This window comes from Rhincodon typus, chromosome 33 (assembly GCF_021869965.1).
Source record: "Rhincodon typus isolate 14 chromosome 33, sRhiTyp1.1, whole genome shotgun sequence".
Classification (NCBI taxonomy): Eukaryota; Metazoa; Chordata; class Chondrichthyes; order Orectolobiformes; family Rhincodontidae; genus Rhincodon; species Rhincodon typus.
The window spans coordinates 19,335,446-19,361,158 of NC_063364.1; the positions used below are offsets into that span (position 1 = coordinate 19,335,446).

At 39.6% G+C, this 25,713-nt stretch overlaps 1 protein-coding gene across 2 annotated transcripts in view; it reads left to right on the forward strand.

Moving 5' to 3' along the window:
• myo5c (myosin VC) overlaps positions 1-25,713 on the forward strand; it is an 83,048-nt gene that overhangs the window by 36,426 nt on the left and 20,909 nt on the right. For both annotated transcript variants that reach the window (XM_020509642.2, XM_048616091.1), the window contains 14 exons: positions 1,620-1,745; positions 1,885-1,968; positions 5,384-5,518; positions 5,617-5,714; positions 5,841-5,927; positions 6,013-6,124; positions 6,640-6,851; positions 8,452-8,617; positions 10,635-10,781; positions 12,139-12,303; positions 12,448-12,541; positions 15,509-15,572; positions 17,407-17,587; positions 21,977-22,070. In XM_020509642.2, coding sequence (XP_020365231.2) covers positions 1,620-1,745; positions 1,885-1,968; positions 5,384-5,518; positions 5,617-5,714; positions 5,841-5,927; positions 6,013-6,124; positions 6,640-6,851; positions 8,452-8,617; positions 10,635-10,781; positions 12,139-12,303; positions 12,448-12,541; positions 15,509-15,572; positions 17,407-17,587; positions 21,977-22,070 — 1,765 coding nt within the window. The remainder of the gene's footprint in view (positions 1-1,619; positions 1,746-1,884; positions 1,969-5,383; positions 5,519-5,616; positions 5,715-5,840; positions 5,928-6,012; positions 6,125-6,639; positions 6,852-8,451; positions 8,618-10,634; positions 10,782-12,138; positions 12,304-12,447; positions 12,542-15,508; positions 15,573-17,406; positions 17,588-21,976; positions 22,071-25,713) is intronic.

Below are 25,713 nucleotides of genomic sequence, written 5' to 3' on the forward strand. Positions count from 1 at the left end.
TCAGTGCTGTCAGGAAGGGAGTTCCTGGATTTTGATCCAGTAACAATAAAGGAACTGCAATACAATTCCAAGAGAGGACGGTGAGCGTCTTGGATGGGATCTTGGGGATGTCCCCAGGCATCTGCTGTCTTTGTCTTTCTAGCAAGAAGGGGCTACAGGTTTGTAAAGGTGCTATCAAAGGAACATTAATGATTTTCTGAAGTACATTATGTAGACGATACACACTACTATCGTTGTATGTTGGTGGTTAAGGGAGTGAAAGTTGAAACTGGTGAAAGGGGTGTCAATTAAGTCCTGGAAGGTGTCAGGCTTCTTGAGTATTGTTGGAGCTGCACCCATTCAGGCAAACTGAAGAGTATTCCATCCCACTCCTGTAGCTGGTGGACAGACATCAGGGAGTCATGAGATGAGTTAGTCACCATGGAATTCTACTCTCCGTTGGGCTGTTATAGCCACCTTATTTAAAAGGCTAGTCTAGTTTATTTTCTGCTCAAGGGTAACCTATAGGATCAATTCCCCACTATCAATGATGTTAATGCAATACAACAACAAGGGCAAATGGTTTGATTCTCTCTTGTTACAGATGGTCATTATTTGCTAGCTGTGTGGCCTGTTGGTTGATTGCCACTTGTTAGCCCAAGCCTGGATATTGTCTGTAGACATGGATTGCTTCAGTTGCTGAGGTGTTGTGAATGGTGCTAAACATGGTGCAGTCATGAGTGAAAATCCCCACTTCCGACCTAATGATGGAGGGAAGTTCATTATGAACCAGCTGAAGGTATTTGAATCTAGAGCACTACCCTAAAGGAACTCCTGCAAGAGACATCTAGTACTGAGATGACTGACAGTTTTGTATGTCACAAACCAGAGGAGGGTTTTCTCCCTGACTCTCATCGAATCAGGTTTTCGTAGGGCCTGTTAATGCCATGCTGTGTTGAATGCTGGCTTCATGTCAAGGGCAAGTCACTTTCACATCATCTCTGGAGTTGAGCTCTTTTGTCCATATTTGGACCAAGGCTATAATGAGGTTTTGAGCTGAATGGGCCTGGTAGAACCCAAACTGAGCATCAACGAGCCAGTTATTGCTATGCAAGTGCTGCCTGACAGCACTGTTGACAACCCTTTCCATCATTTTGCTGATGATGAAAGTTAAGTTATTGGAGCAGTAAATGGCCAGGTTGGATTTGTCCTGAATTTTGCACTTGGGACGTACCCAGGCAACTTTCCATACTACTGTGGAGATGCCAGTATTATTTTAGTAATATGTATTAAAATACACTGCATTGTTTTACCACCTACCCAGTTATGGAAAGTTTTATGGCATTGAGAAGCAACAAACCAAAAGTACAAAAGGTCATTAATTAATCCAGTCTGGTAGTCAGTCACCTTGAGGTGTTTCTAGAATAAGTATAACTTAAAGGGTGGTGGGGACAAGAGAAACTGGTAGATATTGTTTTGTTTTGGTGGTCGGGAGCCTGTGATTTGAATTGTGTTTCCAGATTTGAACCTGTGTCTTAGTTCACAACTTTATGGTCCAGTGACTTGTAGAACTGAAGGCTCATGAGATGATTTCCAAGGAGGCTCAAAATATAAAATTTTTAAAAATATTATTCATACAGTTGCCACAAGGAACAGAGGAAAACTGGCTTCAGAAACTGCAGAATAATTACTTAAATAAAAATCCCCTCTTTGAGAAGCCTCGAATGTCGAGTAAAGCCTTCATCATCCTGCATTTTGCTGACAAGGTAAGACAGTGTCAGGGCAATTGTTCAGCAGTATCCTTGAGCAGCTTCATATTAACGATGTACCTGTTAACTCTGGAAGCTGAGATTTATGGAACTGATAGATTGCCATAAACTACTTTTTGTTTTTCGCTTTGTCAAGGTGCAATATGAATGTGACGGATTCCTTGAAAAGAACAGGGACACGTTATATGAAGAATTGATTGATGTACTGAAGAAAAGTAAGGTTTGTGACCACCTCTGTAATGTAATGATCACTTTTAGACCTTTTCCTAAGGGAAGTTAGCAATTTTAAAACGTTGCTTCCAGATCTAAAGGTGGAGTACTTTGCTGCAGTACTTGTACAATAGCTTCACATGATCACATTCTGCTCTGTTATCTACTTATTCCATCTGAAAACAGCACAGAATTTCTTCCCAAATTGCTTTTTAAACTTGCTTTAGATGTTGGTGTGCGGTTCCCCACATTGACAAACCTCTCTTTTCTCCTCTTTTATGCTTTTACTTCATGAACTGATTACAGCTACAGAACAGTCAATGTAGGTAAACTCTTCTCTAATGCCACTTTCTTTTCTACAAAACTGTGGAATCTTGACCACACCAGTTCCTTTGGAGCGGAATAGTCCCATTTACATTGCAGGATGCATTAAACAGTGGAACAATCACACATGCAAGACTTGTTTCAGAACAGTGGCTGAAATAAGCAACATTAAATAGTGACTAAACACAAGTGTTGCTGATGCACAGTTTACTACATGGTCGCCTTTTTGATTTGATTGTGCTATTAATGGATTTCCTCCTGTTCTTGGGGAGAAATGGTTAAAAATTTTTGCCTGACTTGTTTCTGTAGGCTTGAAAGTACACCTCATCTACAAACTGATGCCTTTGGCACAAGTACTGCCAGCAGCTGGTAACTTATACATTTGCTGATAGTGAAATTTAAAAGGTAAAGGACATATAGTCCTGTATGCTGAGGTTCCTCTTATTGGAGATGGGTCAGCTGGAATAGAACAGTAAGCTAATGGCATGTTTTAGTCACAACGTTCTGAATGTGCAGATACTTGTGCAGGCTGAAATACTTTTAACTACAACACATGATGAAAATTGGCACTGAAGTGTAAAGTTTAATGCTCAGAAATGAATTTAGAAAAGTAAAACTCTAAAATGGGTGCTGTCTTTGGCCCACCAACACTTGGTTCTAATGGAGGCAGGATAAGGAGTGGATAATTCTTGGGAGGTGTGATTGTTATTTGAATATTTTAATGAGGTTGCACATCCTCTGTTTAGTAATGGTTCTAATTTTAAGCACAGTCTGTCAATTTTGCCTGGTCTTGCGTAAGCAAGCAAGGTAAATGCAGCATAAAAAGGGCTGAAGCCATGAATTAATTTTACAACAATGCTTGTGGGCCAAGAGGAGCAGATGTGTTTTCCCTCGAAATCCAGCAGGCTGAAAGCAACCCCAGTGATAGACTCTCCCACCCTGTCACAACTCACGGGAATAATGTTCTGGAAATCAAGTCCCACTGCCTTCAGTCATCACAAATATGAAAGTTTAATTAAATCGCTGAATTGCTTAATTCTACTGAACTGTCTAATTCGGGTTAAAAGAACATGCGCTTCATGAACTTTTCCGTGAACAAGAAAATAACTATTTGTTGCAATCGAAGTGTTTTTAACCAAAAAAGCATGAATTGCTATCTTATAACTATAATTTAAACATTTTAAAATCCTTTTAAAATTCCCAAAGACATACAAACAGAAACACCAGAAGACAAGGCAAGACAAAAGTATTGTGCATGGGAAGTTTTAAAAAAAAAGCAGAGAAACACATTGGTCCAAATCATTTAAGTTGTTTTCTTTCAGTTCCTTTTTGACTCCTTTTTAACTCTTTGTGCAGACACCAATTCTCAGTCTTTTGTTCATTGGTTGAGAATTCACCCTTTGACTGTCTCTAAAAGTGCTTTTACTCCTTTTCCTTTCAACAGATTTGCAGAGACAGCAGCTGATAGAGAAAGATGAAGTAGATGACCCAGCTACTCGGGATTTTCTTCTATTTTTACACATAAGTGAGACAAAGAGAGATGGATAGTTTCTCTTCACAGGCTACGTGCTTCTGTTGTATTGTCCACACCCAAAGCTGTAGGCACCTGCTTACGAACTAATCAAGTGCCCGTTACTATGTTGAGCTCACAACAACTAGGCTGATTGGAAAACCAATGAAAAGACTGACTCTGGACAAAATTACCCTGAACCCCCACATGGCCAGTGTTGTTTTTTTTATACAATTCTTCCTTTCAATGCTCCAGTTAGGCCACATTGGGTGTGCAATTCACAATGTGCTTCAATAAATTGTTTTCAAAGAAGTCAGAGTGGTTTGCTCAATCCATTTCAGAGGGTAGCTGGGAATAATAGGAGTCAGCGTTACTCCTCTGGAGCTTGCAGGAAGGGTTAAGTCTCCTTTACCCTGGTCATTGTCATCCCCACAAACACTATTTCTATTGTGAGGCTGTCCTGAAAGACATACCTATCTGTGAGGGTCCGGCCTGCTCCTTCCTACTTCCTGTAGCTGGTTTTCCCTCTGCCTTGGCCTTTTGTCCTGAATTAAAATTGGAGGAAAGATGTCTCTGACAGTTGAAAGCAGAGAAGCCCATTTACACACACAGGTTTCCAAATAAAACAAGAGAATAAAATCTGTACTTTTTAAAAAAATTACTTATGAAACATGGGCATTGCTGGCTGGGCCAGCATTTCTTACCCATCCCTAGTTGCCCTTGGGAAGGTAGTGGTGAGCTGCCTGCTTGAACCACTGTAGTCCATATGTTGTGTGTAGACCCACAATGCCATTAGGGAGGAAATGCCAGGATTTCGTCCCAATGACCTAACTATGTGTAGTTGTGCAAGCTCCTGCATAATTTAGATACTTTATATGACACCAAGTTATGGTCTCCAATGATTTATGGAGGTAGTGGTTCCTGCCAATTGCTGTAGTAGCAATATGAAGATATAGAACTCTGATATGATGGATGCATGAATCAGCTCGATCCAATTTTAATCACACTGTAAAGACCAGCGTGATTAACATACACAGTTCAGTGATGAGGGCTCGTACAGACCAAATTTTCTATGCAAACCACCCCTTGCAGTCCACCGATAAAATCCATATTTCTATGGGCAAAGCAGGAAGCTCTCAAATGTAATATCTGGCCCATGATAAATTAGAACTCCCAGATAGGACAGCACGAGAGCAATAAGTTTAGCCACAGTTCTACCAGATAAAACAAGTTGCCCAGTTTTGAACTGCTGAACAGTTGGTCTTGTGTGAGTGTGTACTGGACACAGAGTAAGCACAGAGTCGAACAAGAGTCTGAAAACTTTCTGGAATTTAATTGTTTTCGCGTACTGACCACTTTTGGAAAGATAAATGATGCCTGTGGAACTGCACCCAGTAAAAGAGCGGAATAAACAATTATGACAAATCGGTTCTGATGGAACTACAGCAAACATGGCTTGCCAAAAGTATGGAAACAGAATCTTTAGAGAAAAAAGTCTAGTATGGAATACAACCTAAACTCACAAACGTGGAGAATTTTAATACATTACTCTAAATCTAGCTGTTGCTTTTCTTTCATTTCACCTGCACAGTTGAGTCTCCTAGCTGATTTCTTTCAAGAAAATGAACCATCTACAGGGAGCTTGAAGGCAAACATTAAAGTCAGGCCTGCAAGACCAGGGTTTAAATCCTTCAACAAACAACACCGGACAACTGTCGGCAGTAAGGTATAACCAGGCAGTGTCCTTTTTTAATGCTGAGATGTTTTAACATTGTTGTGAAACATTGCATTTCTCTAACTCTGTTGACTGATGTTAAATTACAGTTCCGTAATTCTCTGCATCTGCTAATGGAGACCCTTAATGCTACAACACCTCACTATGTGCGTTGCATTAAGCCGAATGATTTGAAGCTGCAGTTTGAGTAAGTGTCTTGCTGCGTCTTTCCAATTTCCCATATGAAAATATTTACTTATTGTTACAAAATTGAGAAGAAAATCCATTGATAACTTGAATTTCAAAGTGCTACATTGTAAGCTTCTGTTTTTAGATATGACTCAAAGAGAGTTGTTCAACAGCTTAGAGCCTGTGGTGTTCTGGAAACTATTCGGATTAGTGCGCAGAGTTATCCTTCCAGGTAAACCTAAGCTTTCTGCAGTTCTTTCATCATAGCTGAAGACCTGAAGAAGCATAAATATCAATTCTCGGCTTAATATTTTCAGATGGACTTACTTTGAGTTTTTCAGTCGCTACCGCATTCTGATGTCACAACAAGACCTTGCATTAGATGATAAAAAACAGATATGCAAAGAAGTCTTGAAGCATTTAATTCAGGTTAGTAAGTTAAGGCTGTAGCTAAATCACAGTTGTCCAACTTAGTGTTATCCTTTGCCTTAGCCAAGGCATATTTTCTTCAACATCAACTTATCACAATTCTGACAATTGATACATTGAAATTAATCAATAATGCTGCCATGGTTACTTCCTACATTATTTCTAAATATTACTGCAAATGGCAGTAAACTATATGACAACAGTTAACTTTAGTTGCATAAGTAATGAAACATATCTTTTAAGAATAATACAGTGAGATAATATAGCCATAGTTTAGAATAAAGTATGCAACCAAAATTTTAATGAAATAATCTTATTAAAGGTACATGTCACATAAAAGTTAACAATTGTTACTGCAGCTAGCTACCATTGACTCAATGTATTTTATCGCTACATCTATCGATTAACAAAAAAGTTGTGCACCGTGAGTTCAGTGGTCTCCAGTTTGGCTATTTAACTTTGCGAACAAGCAAATAAATACTACCCTTTTCATCATTCCGCCCCCCCCCCGCCAGGATCCAAACCAATATCAGTTTGGTAAGACGAAGATTTTCTTTCGCGCGGGGCAAGTGGCATATTTGGAAAAACTGCGCGCAGATAAACTGAGGGCTGCTTCAGTCACTATACAGAAGAATCTGCGATGCTGGATTCAGCGGAAAAAATTCCTCAAGATGAAACGAGCTGCTATCATCATTCAGCAATATGTTCGTGGGGAGCGTGCCATACGGTAAGAGTTCTTTTTACACTGCTGTAATTTACCACCGTGCTTTGAAATAACAAAGCAATCCCATTTACAGCTAAGGCTGTAATGAAACCATTGTATGCCCTTTTAAAAATCATTTCATGGAAGTGGGTGTCATTGTCAAGCCCATCCCTAATTGCCCTGAACTGAATGGTGCTCTAGAACTATTTCAGAGAGCAGTTAAGAGACAACTATGTTGCTGTGGGTTTAGCGTCACATGTAAGCCTGACCAGGTAAAGACAACAGATTTCCTTTCCTAAAGGACATTAATGAGTCAGATGGATTTTTGAGTTAATTGTGTTGATAGATCTCAACTCCATATTTGATTGATTGAATATAAATTCCACCGGCTACTGTGGTGGGATGGGAACCTGTGCTCCCAGACTGGGCCACTGACATTGTCACTACACCACCATTTCTGCACTAATAGAGTCATAGAGCTGTACAGCACAGAAATAGACCCTTCGGTCCAACTCGTTCATGCCGACCAGATATCCTATATAAATCTATTCCCATTTGCCAGCATTTGGCCCATATCCCTCTAAACCCTTCCTGCTCATATACCCACCCAGATGCCTTTTAAATGTTGTAATTGTACCAGCCTTTACCACTTCCTCGATAGCTCGTTCCATACACACACCACCCTCAGCGTGAAAAAGTTGCCCCTTACATCCCTTTTATATCTTTCTCCTCTCACCTTAACCGTATGCCCTCTAGTTTTGGACTCTCCCACCTGGGGAAAATACCTTGCCTATTTACTCCGTCCGTGCCCCTCATGATTTTATAAACATCTGTAAAGTCACCCCTCAGTCTCTAACGCTCCAGAGAAAATAGACCCAGCCTATTCATTCATTGAACACGTTTCGCACTCTCAGGGTGTTTCAAAGTGCTTTACAGGCAGTTAATTAGATTTGAAATCTAAGGCTGGCTGTTACATGCTCCCACTGTGTGTGCTTTCTGTAAAAATGGATGAGGGACAAGTCAACTAGGTTGAGTAGCCAACCCAGCACTAGCATTCCCTCTTCTTTTCTTCTGCACAGATCTCCCAGGTCCGTGTGTGGCAATGACTTACAGAACTGATGATGTAGATGGTTTATCACATGGCATTGGATTGATAGAGCCATAGAGTGGAAACCAAACCTTCAGTCCAACCAGTCCATGCCGAACATAATCCCAAACTAAACTAGTCCCACCTGCCTGCTCCTGGTCCACATCCCTCCATTACCTTATAAATAAAATGCATTACTCATGTTACCTGCTCTGCAGAATAATTACAAATGTTTAATGTGTAATTAATTAATTTGTATGTATAACCTGAAGAAAAGGGCACGTTTTGTCAAAACTTTTTGTCTTGCATTTGTCAGGACAATTCACAAGAATACCAATTCAAAGGGAAAACCAGCATTTATTCTCAATGAAGGAGTTAGTTGGCAATGGGACTCTGATTAGTCTAAGTGTTGCCATGGAGAATGCACCAATTAATGATGTTTAATAGTTAACAGCTAGAGAATGTGCCTTTTTTTCGGAAATATTTAAGTTATGCGCTACCAAATGACTATTAATATATGTGTGATTTTAATTTAAGACACGTATTGAACGCGGCTACTTTAAAACAATCCTGGGGTGCAGTTATCATCCAGAAACACTGGCGGCGATTTTTAGTGTCTCGTCGGTATCAGCTCATTCTCATGGCTACCATCAGAATTCAGTCTTTCACGCGAGGCTGGTTAGCAAGAAGGCAATATAAGAAGGTAAGATGTTAATCTGCTAAAAGGTATAGACTAGTGGAAATGTCAACTGCAGAATAAGAGAATATGGAAGCATTATCACTGTCTCAAAGAGGAAACACATTCTGACTCAATCCCAGAAAAACAAGCAAACAGAAAAATGGAAAATCTGTAACTGCAGACATAAAAGTGGAGAATTCTTTCAGCACTTAACAATACACAGACAGTTAGCAGTGAAGAGGACTGTACAAGATGCTAATGGGGGAATAAACAGCAAGGATGAGCAATAGACAATCAGTATATTAAATAAATATTTCCTCCAGTATACGCTGGACAAGCAAGTCCTCCCTAAATAGTCATAACCCAAGTGGACTTAATGCCTTCAACATAAATGTGTTTATCAGTTAGGGACAAGAACAGTTCTGTGATATGTCAGCAAATTCCATTAAATTCCTGCTAGATTATAAACAGGGTGAAGTGGTGCCCGTGTCTAAAAAGGGTGATATGACAGACACAGATAACCATGGATTATTACTTCTGTACCATCGATGTGTCAAATAATGAAATAAATGGTCAGGATCATTGTGAAAGCCTATTAAGTAGCGTGTATTTGGTAAGGAAGGACAGGATATTTCCTGTGGCCTCTGGATACCTCCACATGGTCACCAGGGGGTTAGAAGCTTGAGGAACATGGGAAACAGTCAGCAACGAGAGTTTTTCTTTTGTCCTGAAGTAGCCTGAGGCTACACTCCTCCTCATCCCTGTAAAATTCTAACAGGACTAGACAGGATAAAAGCACAAAGGATTTTCCTGATGACTGGAGTGTCCTGGAACCACGGTTCACAGTCTAATGTACAAGGTGGACCATTTCGGACTGAGACAAGGAGAAATCTCTTCATCCCTGGAGAGTGGTGAGCCTCAAGAATTCCCTGCCACAGAAAGTGGTTGAAACCAAAGCATTAAATGTTATCAAAAAGAAGTTAGATACCATTCTTAGGGCTAAAGGGATTAAGGGATATGGGGAGAAAGTGGGAACAGGGTACTGAGTTGGTTCAACTCGGTCACAGTCATGTTGAATAGCATAGCAGGCTTGAAGGGCTGAATGGCCTTCTCCTGCTTCAAATTTCTATGTTTCTAAGTGAGATTGTTAAAATCCCAATGAACTTGGGTGTAGGGAGAGCAGATGAAACCTGCTCTAGACCAGTGGAATACACTGAATTTGGAAGATAAATTGGGCATCTTGTATACCCATTGATGATGTTGAACAGTGGAAGCTGTGGTTAATAGAGCTTTGATAGACTCATTGTTGAATATATCCAATGATTAACAAAGCCAATAGGACATCCAGCTACAGTCAAAATGTGAGAGTGTAAGTCATAAGAAAAAAATGCTTAATCTTTATAATGTTCTGATGAAAGCATAGGGTTAGGGTTAGGGTTAGGGTTAGGGTTAGATAGAGGGATGCTGCTCAAGCTCTAGGGGGGGAAAAAAAGCAATCACAGAATTGTTGAAACACTGAAGAGACTTGAATTATTTTAGCCCTGAAAATAAATGACTGCAACATTACAAAAGCTCAAGTGATGGTAAATAGCTTACAAAAATCTAAATCTAGAACATTAGTTCAACCAAGCTGTGCCAGGTGTGCAGGTAAATTTTAGATTGATACAAACAGGGAATGCATCAAAGGGATTTCTAGTTTGTGGATGAAGTACAGTGGACTGAGAAAAGTTCTACATCTCTATCCATCTGAATTGAATTCACACTAAAAACTTACATAAAGGAAGAGCTTGTATTTATTCAACATATTGGGATATTCTAAAATGCTTCAGAGATGAACTACTTTCTCTCATTTGACTTGGGCAATTACAGCAATATATGTTTTTCAAACACTATTCATACATATTAATGAAGTATAAATGCTGTTTAGATTTAATTATTTATCACAAGTAACCAGTTGAATGTTTTATCACTTTGGATGCAGGAAGACAAAGTCTTAAATCTGAGAGATACCTATCTTTAATTGGTTCAATGTTTCTTCTAGATGCTGCAGGATCAGAAAGCATTAGTAATTCAAAAACATGTCCGTGCTTGGTTGGTAAGACGTAGATATCAAAGTATACGACGTTTTGTTTTGAACATCCAGCTCTCGTTTCGTGTTAAACAGCTCCACAAGAAACTGGATGAACAGGTGGGTCATACACCTGTCAATCACCTATCTGAAAAATTACCACACATTTTTATAATACGTTTAAAATCTAAATGCCTAAAATCTTAGAAGTAAATATTTTGAACTTTACATACATAGCCTGCTATTACTTTGGCAAATTCTCACAACACCTTTAAAAGTTCTTCTAAATAAGTGACGAAAGAATACAAATTCCAATCCAGTCCTTGTCTTTCTTATTCAGTAGTGTTCAAAAGATGTAACTCAACTAAGCAAACTTTAGCAACCAATGTACGTAAACTTTTGTCTACTGATACCCCCAACCATTTACAGTGTGCACGCAATTAAAACTATTGAAACTTATTTTAGCAATTCTCACAGAAATAGCATATTTTAGGCAACTCACTAGAAATTAACTATGATCTTCTGTAACCTTGTTAGCGAAAGTCAAACTTTGTTCTTTCAAGATGGTGTGAAAAATGTAATAACATGCTAAAATGAATGACTAATTGAGAGGTATACTTAATAATGGAGAAGACTGATGAGTTGCAAGCAAACAGTAATAACATGGCAGAAGGGATGTGTAAATGGGAAAAGAAATTCAATGTTAAGGTGGTGCATTTTGGTATAAGGAGAATAAAAGGGATTGCTTATTCTTTAGAAAGTAATGTCTAAATGAGGTAGAAGTGGAAATTGATTTGGATTATGGATTCACAAATCATTAAAAAGTACAAAGAGGTTTTGGTAGCAACTAGTTTACCTTCTGGTTAGCAAGTCCATAAAATAGGCAAAGTATTGTGCACCGAGGTATTCATCGATTAGCAAATCAAGTTTAGCTGCATTACATTGGAACCAACTTAAACACATTGGCGGAATATTGGAATGATCCAGTGCTGACTTTGGTGCGGGCTGAACCATTTTATCAGGTGGGAGATGGTGGGTGGGCACCCTGCTCCTATCCCCTGGCCCATAATGGAATGGCCTGTGGGCAGGCTTCTTGCCCTGCTGCCAGCTGTGTCCCTGAAGACCAGGCATTGTACCAGCAATAACCATCGTCTTCGCAGTGGCACTGTTATTTAGTGGAGCTGCTGGCCTCTCATTGACTGGCAGCTCTCAGTGGGTTGCTCTTTAACCCTTAGGGTCTGAGGAAAGTCAAAGCCTAATTGGTCCATGGTACAGCAGGCCTCCCTGAATCGAGCATCAGCTAAAACCCCCTGCACCTCCGCAAGATAGTTCTCAAACTAAACTGATTTCATTCCTCCCTGTCCATTGTGGTGCACCGAATATACTGGATGATTTTGAACCTACCAAAAATATGTAGGAGAGAGAGAGAGGTCTAACTTTAATTATATCTGATCTGGGTTTATCATCTTTATACCAGAGCAAAGAGAACAATGGGTTGTTGGAACGTTTGACACATCTGTCCACAATTCACTCAGCCGATCTCAACAAATATCAGAAACTTGAGGAGGAGCTGCAGAAAACAGTGACACAAAAGCAGCTCATTGAGGAGCAAGTAAAGAAATCCAAGGGCCAAACTGAGCAGGTATTTCTGTTTATAGGACACCAAATTCAATCGATACTCATCTCAACGTTTTGGAGGGGAAGCAAGAGTTGGACCTTTTTAGATGTTCTGCAAAAATATCCGCAAATTTATTTTACTCATTCCTCTGATTTCCAATTCACGCAGACGCTGTCAGAGTTCAGAAAGCAAACGTTATCACTCCAAGCACAAAACCAGAAACTGGAGAAGCAACATCAAGAACAGACCCAAGAAATGAAAGGTGTGTTTGCTATTTGTAGAAATTGTATTTTTGTGCTATTATCATTTATACTTTTACTATTACAATTTAGTTAACTGTTGTTTTAAGAATAATAAGAAAGCATGAAGGGAGTAAACTGGCAAAAGAGCCAGAAGCAAAATGGCAATATCCTTTATTTACTCGGTGAGTTGTTTATGATCTGGAATAAACTGCCTGAAATGGTAGTGGAAACAGATTCAATAATAACCTGTAAAAGAACATCAGATAAATAGTCAATGGGAGCCGTTTGCAGAACCATGGACAAAGCCCAGCAGAATGGGACAGCACACACATGGTGGCTCGAATGCGTATTTTTCAATATTGTATTATCTATAATGACTATTGTTGCAATCTACCTAATTGTGGGCTGTACTGCTACCTTTTACATACCTCCTGAGGGGTTGCTTTATCTAAATAATTCCAAATCCTCAACAGCAACCCAAAATCTTCAATATATGTTCAGCCCCATGTTTTCAACAGTCATTCTAATAGAGTCATAGAGTAATACAGCACGGAAACAATCCATTCATTTCAACCAGTCCATGCCGACCATAATCCCAAACTAAATTAGCCTGTGCTTGGCCCATTTCCTTCCAAACATTTCTTATTCATGTACTTATCAAAATGCATTTTAAATGTTGTAACTGTACTCACATCCACCGCTTCCTCTGGAAGTTCTTTCCACACATGAACCACGCTCTGTGTACAAGTATTGCCCCTCATGTCTTTTTTAAATGTTTCTCCTCTCCCCTTAGAAATATTCCCCCTAGTCTTGAAATCCCCATCCTAGGGAAAAGGAAACCTGCCATTCACTTTATCTAAATGCCTCATGATTTTATAAACCTCTATAAGGTCATCCCTCAACCTTCTAAGCTCCAGTGAAAAAAGTCCCAGCCTCTCCTTATAACTCAAATCCTCCATTCCTCGTAACATCCTGGTAAATCTCTTCTGAACCCTCTCCAGCTTAATATTCTTGCTGTAACAGGGTGACTAGAACTGGACACAGTACTCCAAAGTATTTGTATTATACGAATCCTTCAAATTTCTGATTCCATTTGCAAATATCTAATTTAAAGAAGACAATTAATTGGCATCAACTGCTTTGGCTAAGTGTCTGTTCCTTGATGCAGTTTATAGGGGAGAGGATTGCTTCTCACCCCTTCTCTTATTCAGCCTCGTTGATTTTCTTTCTTAAAACTTCTAACAATGTCATAGCAACTCAATAGTGGTAATGCTGCACCTCTGAAAGTATCTCCATATCAGTGAACCATATATCAGGGTTACTCCCAGATGGAAAATATTCTCACCGACTAATGTGTTTGCATGAATGTTAGTGAAAGATGAAGGTTCTTAATGCAAAAACATACAAGACAATGTAAGGAAATCAGTTTAGGATAGGATTGTTTGGCAATGTGAATCATTGCATTCATCTGATACACAAAAACACCATCATATTTTTCTACCTTGCTGACCATATTCCTGAAATTAGTCATCTATTTTTTTTTGTTGCTCAACTAAGTCATCTCTCACTGTAATAGGAAATGGCACACTGAAGCTTAAGATGTTATGAAGCAACAATTTGAATTTTTACCAAGTATAACTTTGCATAATACTGTGCAGATGTGTTATGAAGCAAATATTTGTCACTATATGTGCTAAACGTTAGCACAGGTGACAATAAACTTGTTCAAAGAAATGGGTTTTAAGTAGCATCTCAAAGGAGGGAAAAGAAGCAAAGCATTTTAGGGAGGGAATACTGGAGCTTAGCAGAAGGATTGGCCATTAGAGTGGAACAAATAAAATCAGGCATGCAAAACAAACCATAATTGGAGAAGTGCAGACATCTCAGAGATTTAGGACATTAGAGAGATGAGGAGAGAGGCCATAGAGGGATTAGACAGTAGTTGTGAGTGTCTTACTATGGCTGTGCTGTCAGATTGGGATCCAACATAGAGCGTTAAGCAAAATGAATGATATTTGGTGCGAATTAGGCACTGGCAGCAGAATTTTGAATGAAGTCAAGCTTATGAATTGTGTAAGATGGAAGCTGGTCAGGAGAGGATTGGAATAGTGAAGGCTCGGGGTAACCAAAGGCCTGGATGATGCAGGGTCAGAGAGGGGAGATATTGTAGAAGTGGGACTAGGCTGATAGAATAAAATTGCTCAGTATGTCATAGGTGTGTTGAATAAGTTTTTTGGTTTTGCTTTTATTATACAACTAGCAAGAGTCAATCCCTCTAATTTTTGTCTTTGTTATTTGGCTATACATACCTCTCTTTCATTGTGCATAAAAGCATGTAAAGGTACTATGCAATCAGGCAGGAACAGTGTCTTAAAGAGGGGGCAGCTTGTGGATATCATGTCTGCTACCTTTGCAGATGCTAGGCAGATTACAGGGAACTTAATAAAAATAAAATATTTCAGTGGCTAGAAATCTGAAGTAAAAAGTGTTGGAGAAGCTAAACAGATTGGGCAGTATCTGTGGAGAATCAGAGTCATAATGGACTCCAAAAAAAATGGTGTTATCTATTAATTATTTCTCTGATTGTGGTAGCCATTCCATGCCCTCCCTTTTTTTTTTAATCTTTCCATTTGCATAAATATGCTACTTACTTTTCAACATTACATAGAAAGGAGTGGACCTCTGATTTAACAACCCCCTAGATTATGAAACAATATCCCTCAAAGGGACTTGAACCCACAACGTTCACATTCAAGAGACAGTACAACCAACTCGGCCAGATCAACACAATATTTTCGTGTAGGAATTCAATAACAAATGAAATGGAGATGATTCTTTCACCAGTATGTGCTGAGCTTCAAAGCTGCTAATACTGAATTATAAAACCAGCGATTGGAGCTGTAATGCGAGAGCAACATTTGCAGAAATCTAGGTTCTTTTTGGATACTTTCTGCAACATAACTGCTTATTTAATTGTTTGTTCACAGAAAAAATTACTGAAATCACACGCCAGCATCTCAGTGATTTAGAAAGGGAAGAACAGCAGAGGAGGTGGGAAACATTATTTATCTTACCTTGCTAAGAAGTTTACTCTTTTTTGTTCCAAAAATATTTTTTTTCTGCACTAAAATAAATTCAGCGTGGAAACAGCAATCTGAACAAGAATTCCATAAGTCAACTTTGGTTTCAGTATGTGAGATCATTGAAAAGTATAGTGCACTCTTCCGTTTCTGATATTTAGCAAATACAACAAACTATGGCCATTTCCACATTCCTGAGTTGAATATGACTGGATGGAATTTGACCACAGAACAGTGTTTAAGCATGTGTGTACGGGATGGATAGATAGTGGTGAAATTACCGGACTAGTCATATTGAAGTCTGGATTGATGCTGTAGACACATGGGTTCCAATTCCTCAACCTATCTAAGAGAATTTAAATTCAATAAATTAACAATGATCTTGAAACCAAAACTGATCTCAATCACCAACGTTGGTGAGGAAATCTACCATCCTTACCTGGTCTAGCCTACATGTGACTCCAGACCCACAGCAATGAGGTGGAGACTTACCTGTCCTATGAAATGGTCCAGCAAATCACATAATCATTGGCAATTCACCAGCAAATGTCCTGGGCAACTAAGGACTGGCAATAAATGACATGTTGCAGGTGAAGATCATGTACCAAGTCTGAATTTTAAAAAGACATACATGCATATACGTTTGTACGTATTTTAACAAATTGCCACATTGTTTGTGAAGGAAGCTGCTAGCCAATTTTATTCCTGATTCCATAATTTTTGAGTGCTCGACAGACATCGTTAGAAAACCTGAGTTGTGAATGTCCTAAAGGAGTGTTAAGGTATTTATAATGTCTGGAGCGAGCTGGTTTCGAGGGTCAACCGACTTCAGCAAATCATTTGGGATCCCATATTAAATTTTCATCACGGTGAATGTTTAAGCTGTAGCAGGTGTGTTACAATTCCTGGTAAATAAACTACTGAATATACTTTCATGGGTAGACTGTGAATTAAGAAACTTTGTTTCCCCTCAGTTTTATGTTCACACCTGAGAAGCCAAGCAGCCATTTAGCTCTTGGAAAAGCTTTACAGTGCCTACAAAAATCACAAGAGCAGCAACTTTCATTTGTATAGCATCTTGGAAACACAAAGTTCTAGGTTGAAGTCTCATCATTGTCCTTGACCACAATATTCCAGGCTGACACAGCCATACTGTAGGGAGTGCTGGACAGTCTGTCTTTTTGGCTGATATTCTAAGCTAAAGCTCCAAGTTCCCCCTCAGCTGTGTGCAAAAGAATTCATGGTACAATACAATTTTGAGGAAGGACAGGGGAGTTATCCCTGATCATAGAATCGCGACAGTGCAGAAAGAGGCCATTCAGCCCATTGAGTCCACACAGACAGTTGCCTGAGGCTGGAATCGAGCCTGGGCCCCTGGTGCTATGAGGCAGCAGTTTGAACCACTGAGCCACCATGCCACCCAATATATGGGAAGAGGTTAATTGTCATGATAGCCTCCGGCAGAGTGGGAATTGAATCCACACTGAATTGCAAACCTGCCATCCAGTCAACTAACCTAACTGACCCCCTGATGTCCTGGCCAAAAATGTATCCCTCAATCAACATCACAAAAGGCAGATATTATCTGCTCATTATCACGTTATGGTTTGTGGGATTTGCTGCAGGTAAATTGGCTGCCACTTTTCCTTCGTTACTAAGCATTTCAATTGTACTTCATTGGTGATGGAGCACTCTGAAAAATCTGGTGGGCATGAAAAATGCTACAAAAATGCAAGTTTATCTATCTTCATCATCTGTACAATTGTGATACCAAACAATAATTTTCCTGCTCTCATCCTTATCAGAACATTGGAAAATAATTTTGAGACCCAGAAGGAGAGCTACGAACAGCAAATAAAAGCACTGATTGATGAAGTCAAGCATCTACAAGAGGACAGAATCCAGTTGCAGGAGCAGGTTGAAGCGGAGTACCTGATAAATGATGGTCTGCGCAAGGATTTAGCACAACTGGCTGATGAAGCACTAGTAAGCACGAGGAAGCTCTTGCTTTATGATAGTTCAAAAGAGTATAGCTTTAATTAAATACTAATTCTATAATGGGATAGATTCAGAATAGAATGATCAGCAGAGACTTGGGGCCAGGCTCTCTCAGGTCTCACCAATCAATGGGATGGTGATGTCTTTCAAACAGTGATGCCATCACCAGGAGGTGATCCAGTTGGTCAGCTGTTACAATTCCTGGTAAATAAACTACTGAATATATTTTTCATGGGTAAACTGTGAATTAAGAAACTTTGTTTCCCCTCAGTTTTATGTTCACATCTGAGAAGCCAAGCAGCCAGCCCATGCCTGGTCCCAGCTCTCTGGTCTTCAACAACACAAACAAGGCAGCTAAGGTGCCAACCCTCTGAATGGCAAGTTAGCCTTGTTAAATGTTCACTGCCAATACAATGCTGGGATGTTCTAAGAGCACAGAGCCTTTGTAGTACCTAATGTCTTTAGCCATTTCTTAATACCATGTGGAGTCGGTCAAATTGGATGAAGACACTAGTCTCTGTGATGCTGAGGATCTCTGGAGGTGCAGGCGCTCCCAGGAAGCTGCACCATTACCAACAGTCAGCAGAGCCTGGAGGATGACTGCAAAATCCCAGCTGGTCTCCAATGTTCGGCTTTAGGTGCCTGTAAGTTAGCTTCCTGCCAAATTAGGGGCTGGCTGTGTACCCACGCCACTGTCCCATTACATTCTGTGGGGAAAATGGCCTGGGGGTGAAATGGAGCTGGGAGATGGGCATGCTGGTGGTGGTGCCATTTTTAGCAGTGCCTAAAAATTAACTGTTGGTTTCTGCTGACTTGGTAGAGGTCAGCCGCAATGACGATTCCGTGGTAAATCCGATATGTGCCCATGTGAATGTGAAATGTAGATGCTTTGGATTCCTTTCTGATGCTCACCAATCTCAGTTTCATACACAGATTTTCATGTGCTGAATTGTGCAGCTTTGAGATTCATGAGGGTTTTGTTGTAAATCTATAGTTTAGCTCAAACATCAGTTTCCACCTTTCCCTTCTGAGCTACTTTCCTGTCCAGAAGCCGATCCCTACTGGCAAAGAATTCAGCTCTTGTTTTAAAAAAATGTTTTAACGTCACATTTTTAAAAAATTCTTCAGAAATGTTTGAGTCCACACAGACAGAGAGGGCAGAAAAGCTTCAACAAACTTTGTTTCAAATATATGGCAAACAGAATTGACTTCTTCACCTTCTTCATTTGATCTATTTCCTGACTGGGTCATTCAGGATTGCTTGTTTTCATAAGTCTTTAGTTTCTCATTGGTCATTTTCTAGATCTGTCCTTTCATTTGATTTGTACTTTCCTCATCGGCCAAGAGATGTGAAGCATGTGATATGTTGGTACGAGTGGATTTCTTCTCTTTCAGCATTGTTATTGACCAGACCAAACCCCCTCAAAATATATTGAGAAGTAACTCTTAGACCCTAACTTTTCTTGTTTTAAAGGCAAGTATCAGGCAAAGGACAAAGAGGAAAAGAACAATACAGCCCAGGAACAGGCCCTTCAGCCCTCCAAGCCTGTGTCGACACATTTTGCCCTTCCATACTAAAACTGTCTTCACTTACTGGATCTGTATCCCCCTATTCCCTTCCTATTCATGTATTCAATTGGTCAAGCTACCAGATTTGAAGCAAAATACACTATTCATACACAACAGTTAAAATACAACAAAAGAAAAAACAAATTGAAATAACTTAACTCTATTGGAAAACTTAATAGAATAAAAGATTAGTTAACTACTACACAGCAACTGTTCTAACATCCCATAAACACACCCTTGGCAGAAGGAAATTCAGTGATATAGATTGTCTCACATGTAATTCTCCAGTCCAAGAGGAAAAACATCAAGGGAAAACTGTCTGTGTGTCTGTGTGTGTGTGTGTGTGTGTGTGTGAGAGAGAGAGAGAGAGAAAGAGTGAGAGTTGCAGGGAGAGATGTACTGCAGCTTCCAAACTCCGCTTCAAGACCCAGCAACTGCTACTGAAAAACTAAAAGTAAAAATCATCGTTCTGTGGGAGCTTGACCCCACCCATTCAGGCTGTTTCTATTGTTCTGAATTTCAAAAAAAAAGCCCCAAGGTCTCTCAAGCCATTTACTTTATGGGCTCTGAAGTAGACTGCTCTGGTACCTCTGTCTCAATCTTTCTTCATGAGAGAAACCAGGACCAAATAGACCACTTAAAGCCATAGTATCATCACAGCATGTATTGTCCCCCTCTTGTTTCCTCTACTGGTATTGTTGATGTCCTGGGAATGCTATGACATGGACTAATTCTGGCTACATATACCACACCGTCTCTGCTGATCGGACGGAAATAACCACCTGGTTTCTAGCAATAAGAACCTTGCTTTTTTTTTTAGCATCTAAATCACTTTTTTTGAATCTATCCTCCAAACAGCACACAGACTGTAGCTTGGAACTGGATGATTTGGAGTCTTAACATAATCTTCTTTCTGGTCTTAGCCTTAACTTGGCTTTTTAAAAAATCTAAACTAAACCTACCACCGATTTGTCAATTCTTCCAGTGAGCAAATTGCAAATTACTTGGCTGTTAAATGCCAGAGTCCAATGAGCATTACCTGCTCTCAATCAATTCTGGAGCTGTTCTGTTGAAGTCTTGAGGCTCTTGTGGTGGCTCTTGTAGGATAGTGTCCCTACCTCTGGACCAGGAGGCTCAGGTTCAACTCCCATCTGCTCCAGAGGTGTGTGATAATATCTGTGAACAGATTTGAGTAGAAAATGCAAACACTGACATGCAAGTGGAACTTATGGCCTTCATCTCAACCCCTTACACTGAAACGACCTGGTGAAATATTTTAGGGAGACCAATTAGTGAAAAAGGAACAAAAATGTAACTTTGAAATATCTATCAGTGCCTGAAAGACTGTGTATTTGCGGTAATCATACATCAACAGAAAGACAGATTTCACATAATAAAGACAGTGAATGTTGAAGAACCTCAGCAGGTCTGGTAGCATCTGTGGAGAGAAAGAAATAGAGTCAACACTTCAGGTCTGGTATGACTGTTCTTCAGAAGAAAGGTTAACCCTGTTGCTCTCTCCATAGCTGCTGCCGGACATGCCGAATTTCTCCAGCATTTTGTGCTCTTCTGTCAGATTTCCAGCATCCACATTATTTTGCTTTTATTTGACAAGTTTCTCAAGTCTCATCCAGCGCCAAGGGAGAAGCATTTAGTTGAATGTTAAGGAGACAGTTAGAGTGGTCATTGCAAATATGATATTCAACTTCATTAATCTGAAATGAGACATTTACCAACACTCCAAAAAGCTAATGCAAGTATTCTTGAAATTACAAATGAATTAGCCTTCAAATACTAGTTCTTTCACATGACAGAGTTCACTGCTGATAATTTGTTTTGCTTGAATTTATCATCCATTCTACCTTGCGCTACCTTGCGTTCTAACAATTGAATTTTTTTATATATTAGGCAGCAAAGTACAAGGATACAAATGGATACAGATTTAATGACAGAAATCGATTGTCACAAAAACCAATCAGGTTTACTAATGCCCTTTAGTGAAGGAAGTTTGCTATCCTCACCTGGTCTGGCCTACATGTGACTCCAGACCCGCAGCAACGTGGTTGACTCTTAACTGCCCTCTGGGCAATTGGGGAAGGGCAATAAATGCTGTCTAACTAGAGATGCCCACATCCTGTGAGTGAATTTTTTAAAAAAAATTGTTCCCCAAGGTTGTAGTAATTGTAACAACGTCAATCAGGTGGACCTCAGAATTTGAGTTTGCTGATTGGGGCTGTTAATCTGGTCCAATCAGGGAGCCCTGGCTGAATTTTTTTTCATTTCAAAAATATACTTTATTCATAAAAAAACTTTATATATACATTGTCACAAATGCAGTTTGGTTCTGTACAGTAGCATATCAGGTAAACAAACAAACAAACATTTGAGTTTCACTCTATCCCAATAAACCAAAGATAATTATAACTGACCTGTTGAACTTCTTTTCTCTATACATATATTGATTGATCAAGATTTTTTCAATTTTGCTCTAGATTACCATTATTTGCAATTTAAATCACCGTAGGGATTTTAAGATATGCAAATACTTTATTTAAATATTTCAAATCCACCAATGCTCAGAGATATTATGACATACCTCTAGAGCAGTGGGATTTGAATCGTGGCCTTCTGGCTTAGAGGTAGACTCACTACCACTGCACCAAAAGAGCCCAACAAGCCAGTTCTATACGTCTATTTATGGTTATGTCAGTAATCTTAGGCTAATTATTGACCTGCACATGACAACAGTTTATTATTTGAATTACTATTAACTGTGTATGAAATAATGGATCTCTCAACTTTTCACAGGTAATTCCAAAACTTAAAGGAGACATTGCAATTCTTGAAATGAAAAGCCAAGATTTGGAAATGTGCTTGCAAAAGCAAAGAAAAGAAATGAGAGGTAAAACTGCCTGAGTACTCAAGTATTTAAGCTCACATATACTTGGAAGAGGTTGTAAATCGTAGGCCCTGGTTTAATCCTATTTAAAACTACTTTTATGAGCAATATGAACAAAAGTTTGAAAAATGAAAAACTTTGGAAATGCATTTCTGTTCATTCTCCACAGTGACTTTTGACTGCTAGCTCTTTATTACTAGTACATGTTATTTCCCAGGTATTAAGGTAAGAAGGTGACTCGGTGAATTCACATGAAATCAATGAATGTAGTGTTGACAGAGCTTTGAATTTTGTGATTTTTTTTCAGTTCTGTAAGGCTCAACTAATGAGGGGATTAACTTGAAGGAAATTTCAAATCAACTTAATGAAATTCCCTGTATTTTCCATCATTCAACAATTTTGTAGTTTCACTGCCTCTCTAGAAGGGAGAGCATATTAATTTTATTTTGTTGAAACTGTACTAATTGGGGTAAATGGGTGCTAATACTTGGCATCAGCATGAAGCCTTCTCAGTAACTGTGACAACAATCTGATGCAAAGTAATATTTAGTCTTCACCACTCCAACAATGCTGCTCAATGTCAGAACATCATCGAATCCCTCCAGAGAGGAGGCAGGCCATTCAGCCCATCGAATCCACACTGACCCTCCAAAGAGCATCCCACCCTATCCCTGTAATCCTGCATTTTTACACCCCTGAACACAATAGGCAATTTAGCACAGCCAATCCACCAAATCTACACATCTTTGGACTGTGGGAGGAAACCAAAGCACCCAGCAGAAACCCGCTCAGAACTGGGGAGAATGTACAGACTCCACGCAGGCAGTCACCCAAGGGTGGGATCGAACCCAGGTGCTGTGAGGCTGCAGTGCTAACCACTGTGCAACCCATACACGCTGTAGTTCTGGCTGCCATATTTTAAAAAAAATGTAAAGGAACAGGGGATAGTGCAGAGAAGATTTACAAGAATAATGCCAGAAAAGTGTAGGTATTCATACTAGGACAGGATTGATAGGTTGTGTCTGTTCTCTCTGAAGATTAAGATGGATGGGTGGCCTAATAGAGGACTTCAAAAATTAAAAGGTTTTGATCGAGTGGATACTGAGAGAACGCTGCCTGTCGTGGAGGTGAGCAGAACTGGAGGCCATCAATATAAGATAATCACCAATGCGAATTCAAAATAAACTTACTCAGCCAAAGATTGGTGAGAATGTGATACTCATTGCCGTAGGGAGTAGGTGGAGTTAATAGTACGGATATACTGGTGAGGAAACAAGTACATGAGGGAGAAGGGAACAGATGGTTACGATGAAAGGTTTTGATGACAAAGCCATGGGAGGAGGCTTGAGTGGAGCATAACCTGGTTGGACTGAATGGTCTGTTTTTATGTCATAAATCCCATGTAATTCTATGTAGAAAAGTAACCCAAATGAGCCATGTTGTTCTTTAGATTTTCTGCACGACTTCAGTGATTTTAGTTCTGCATGTAGCTCTCAAAATGCAGGTGGTTCCTGTTTTAGACTCAAAATGAAAGCTAATTTAACCTGAGGGCTTTACAACCATTGGAGAGGGTCGTATTCTGCACAACACGAATTGACAAATTCAAAACAAATCTTGCAGAAGCAATGGGTTTAATTTTGCATTATTGCACATCCAGATGTTTAGTTCAATAATTTTTAAAATGCATGTATACATGATGTATCTTCCAAAACTCTGATCTCTGCCACCTCAAAGGCCAAGAGCAGAATGTGCTTGGGAGCAGCAACACCTACATGTTCCCCTCCAAACCATACATCATCCTGACTTGGAACCACATTGCCATTCCTTCACTGTCACTGGGTCAAAATTCTGGAACCCCCTCCCTAACAGTGCTGTTGGTGTCCCTTACACACTAGGCTCAAGAAGATAGCTCATCCCTTTCATCTCAAGGGCTGTTAGGCTTGGCAATAAATCCTAGCCTAGCCGGTGATGTTCATATCCCATGAATACATTTTTTAAAATAATTGTTCAATATCCCATGAATGAAACTTTTTTCAATTATTCGATATTTAGATAAATGTCCGGTCTGAAATTATATTTGATGAAAATAGCCACCTTTTAAGTTTGCTTAAGAAACTTAGAAACTTCTTGCCTGGATGGGTGCAGCTCTAACAACACTCGAGAAGCTTGACACCATGTAGGACTAAGCAGCCTGCTTGACTGGCACCACATCCACAAATATCCACTCTCGTCATCACTGACTGTCAGTAGCAGCAGTGCGTACTATCTACCCAATGCACTGCAGAAATTATCCAAAGGTCCTTGGACAACACCTTCCACACCCACAGCCACTTTCAATTAGAAGGACAAGGGCAGCAGATACATGGGAACACCACTGTCTGTAGGTTCCCCTCCGAAGCCAATCACCATCCTGACTTGAAAATATATTGCCAGTCTGTCAGTGTTGCTTGGTCAAAACCCTGTAACTCCCTCCCTAGGGTGTACCTACTACTAGCAGAAGTTCAAGAAGGCAGCCTGCCACCACCTTCTCGATGGCAACTAGGGATGGACAATAAATGCTGGCGCAATCAGCAAAGCCCACGCACCATGAAAGAATAAAAAATGCCTGATGAGGATCAATGGAATATACATACCATGCCAACTCATTGTTTCAGTTGATTGGTCTGTTTGAATCATGAGGAAGCATTTGCCAGCATTTTACAGATGTTGCCTCCATGCTACATAAAATGCATACGGGAGACTTAAGGAGACAGCTTTCATTTTGTAAAGTTGGCAGGACTAGATTGCCACCCGTTCTGTGCCATATCTGATTGACCATTGGAAACAAAAATTGGGTGGACACCGTAAAGGTCAGCTGATCAGATATGGCTGGTTTCAAGTTCCTGTTGATGATGAAAATTACTAAGTCTTTGCATGGGAAAGCTTATTAATTGAAAAGCTTACTTAAAACAATTAGTGGTGATTAAACAATCCACTCCGTTACTGCTGGTTGTTATATTGCTCCTTCAGGTGAACTTTCAACCAACATGAGCAAGCTGGTATTGCCTAGTAACAGAATTCTGTTAACATTTCCGTAACAGTTAAAGGTGGTCACTGAGAATAACATTTTACTGTGCATGTGACAATGAATCACCATGAAGTGTTAAATGTTTTTGATTCAAGTTGATTCTGATCTGTATTGAGTTGGAGTAATGGAGTTTTCATGCTGCAGCATGCTGATATGCCAATCTTGCGTAACTATGACAACTGCAAAGTAAATACGTCTTCCTAGCAACCAGCCACTAGGATTGCCAGCTGTATGGAAAATTTGAACAACAGCAGATGTCTGCATTAATGCCCTACAAACTCAGCTAAATGCTGAGGTGGTAGTATCCCTGCCTCTAGGCTGGAAGATCTGGGTTCAAGTCCCACCATACTTGAAAGTATCACTTAACATTTCTGAACATATTGAATAGAAATATCTACTATTGATGGGGGAGATTTGGTAAGGAGTTCTCCCTAACTCTCTCTCAGCTAACTAGAAGTTGCTTTGCTCTCAGATTTTCCCTTTCAGAATAGATGGTGTCAAACAGAAGTATGTAGGAAAATGTCAGAATTTCATATTATCATCTTAGTGCATAAGTTTGAAAATATGTAGGTAAATATG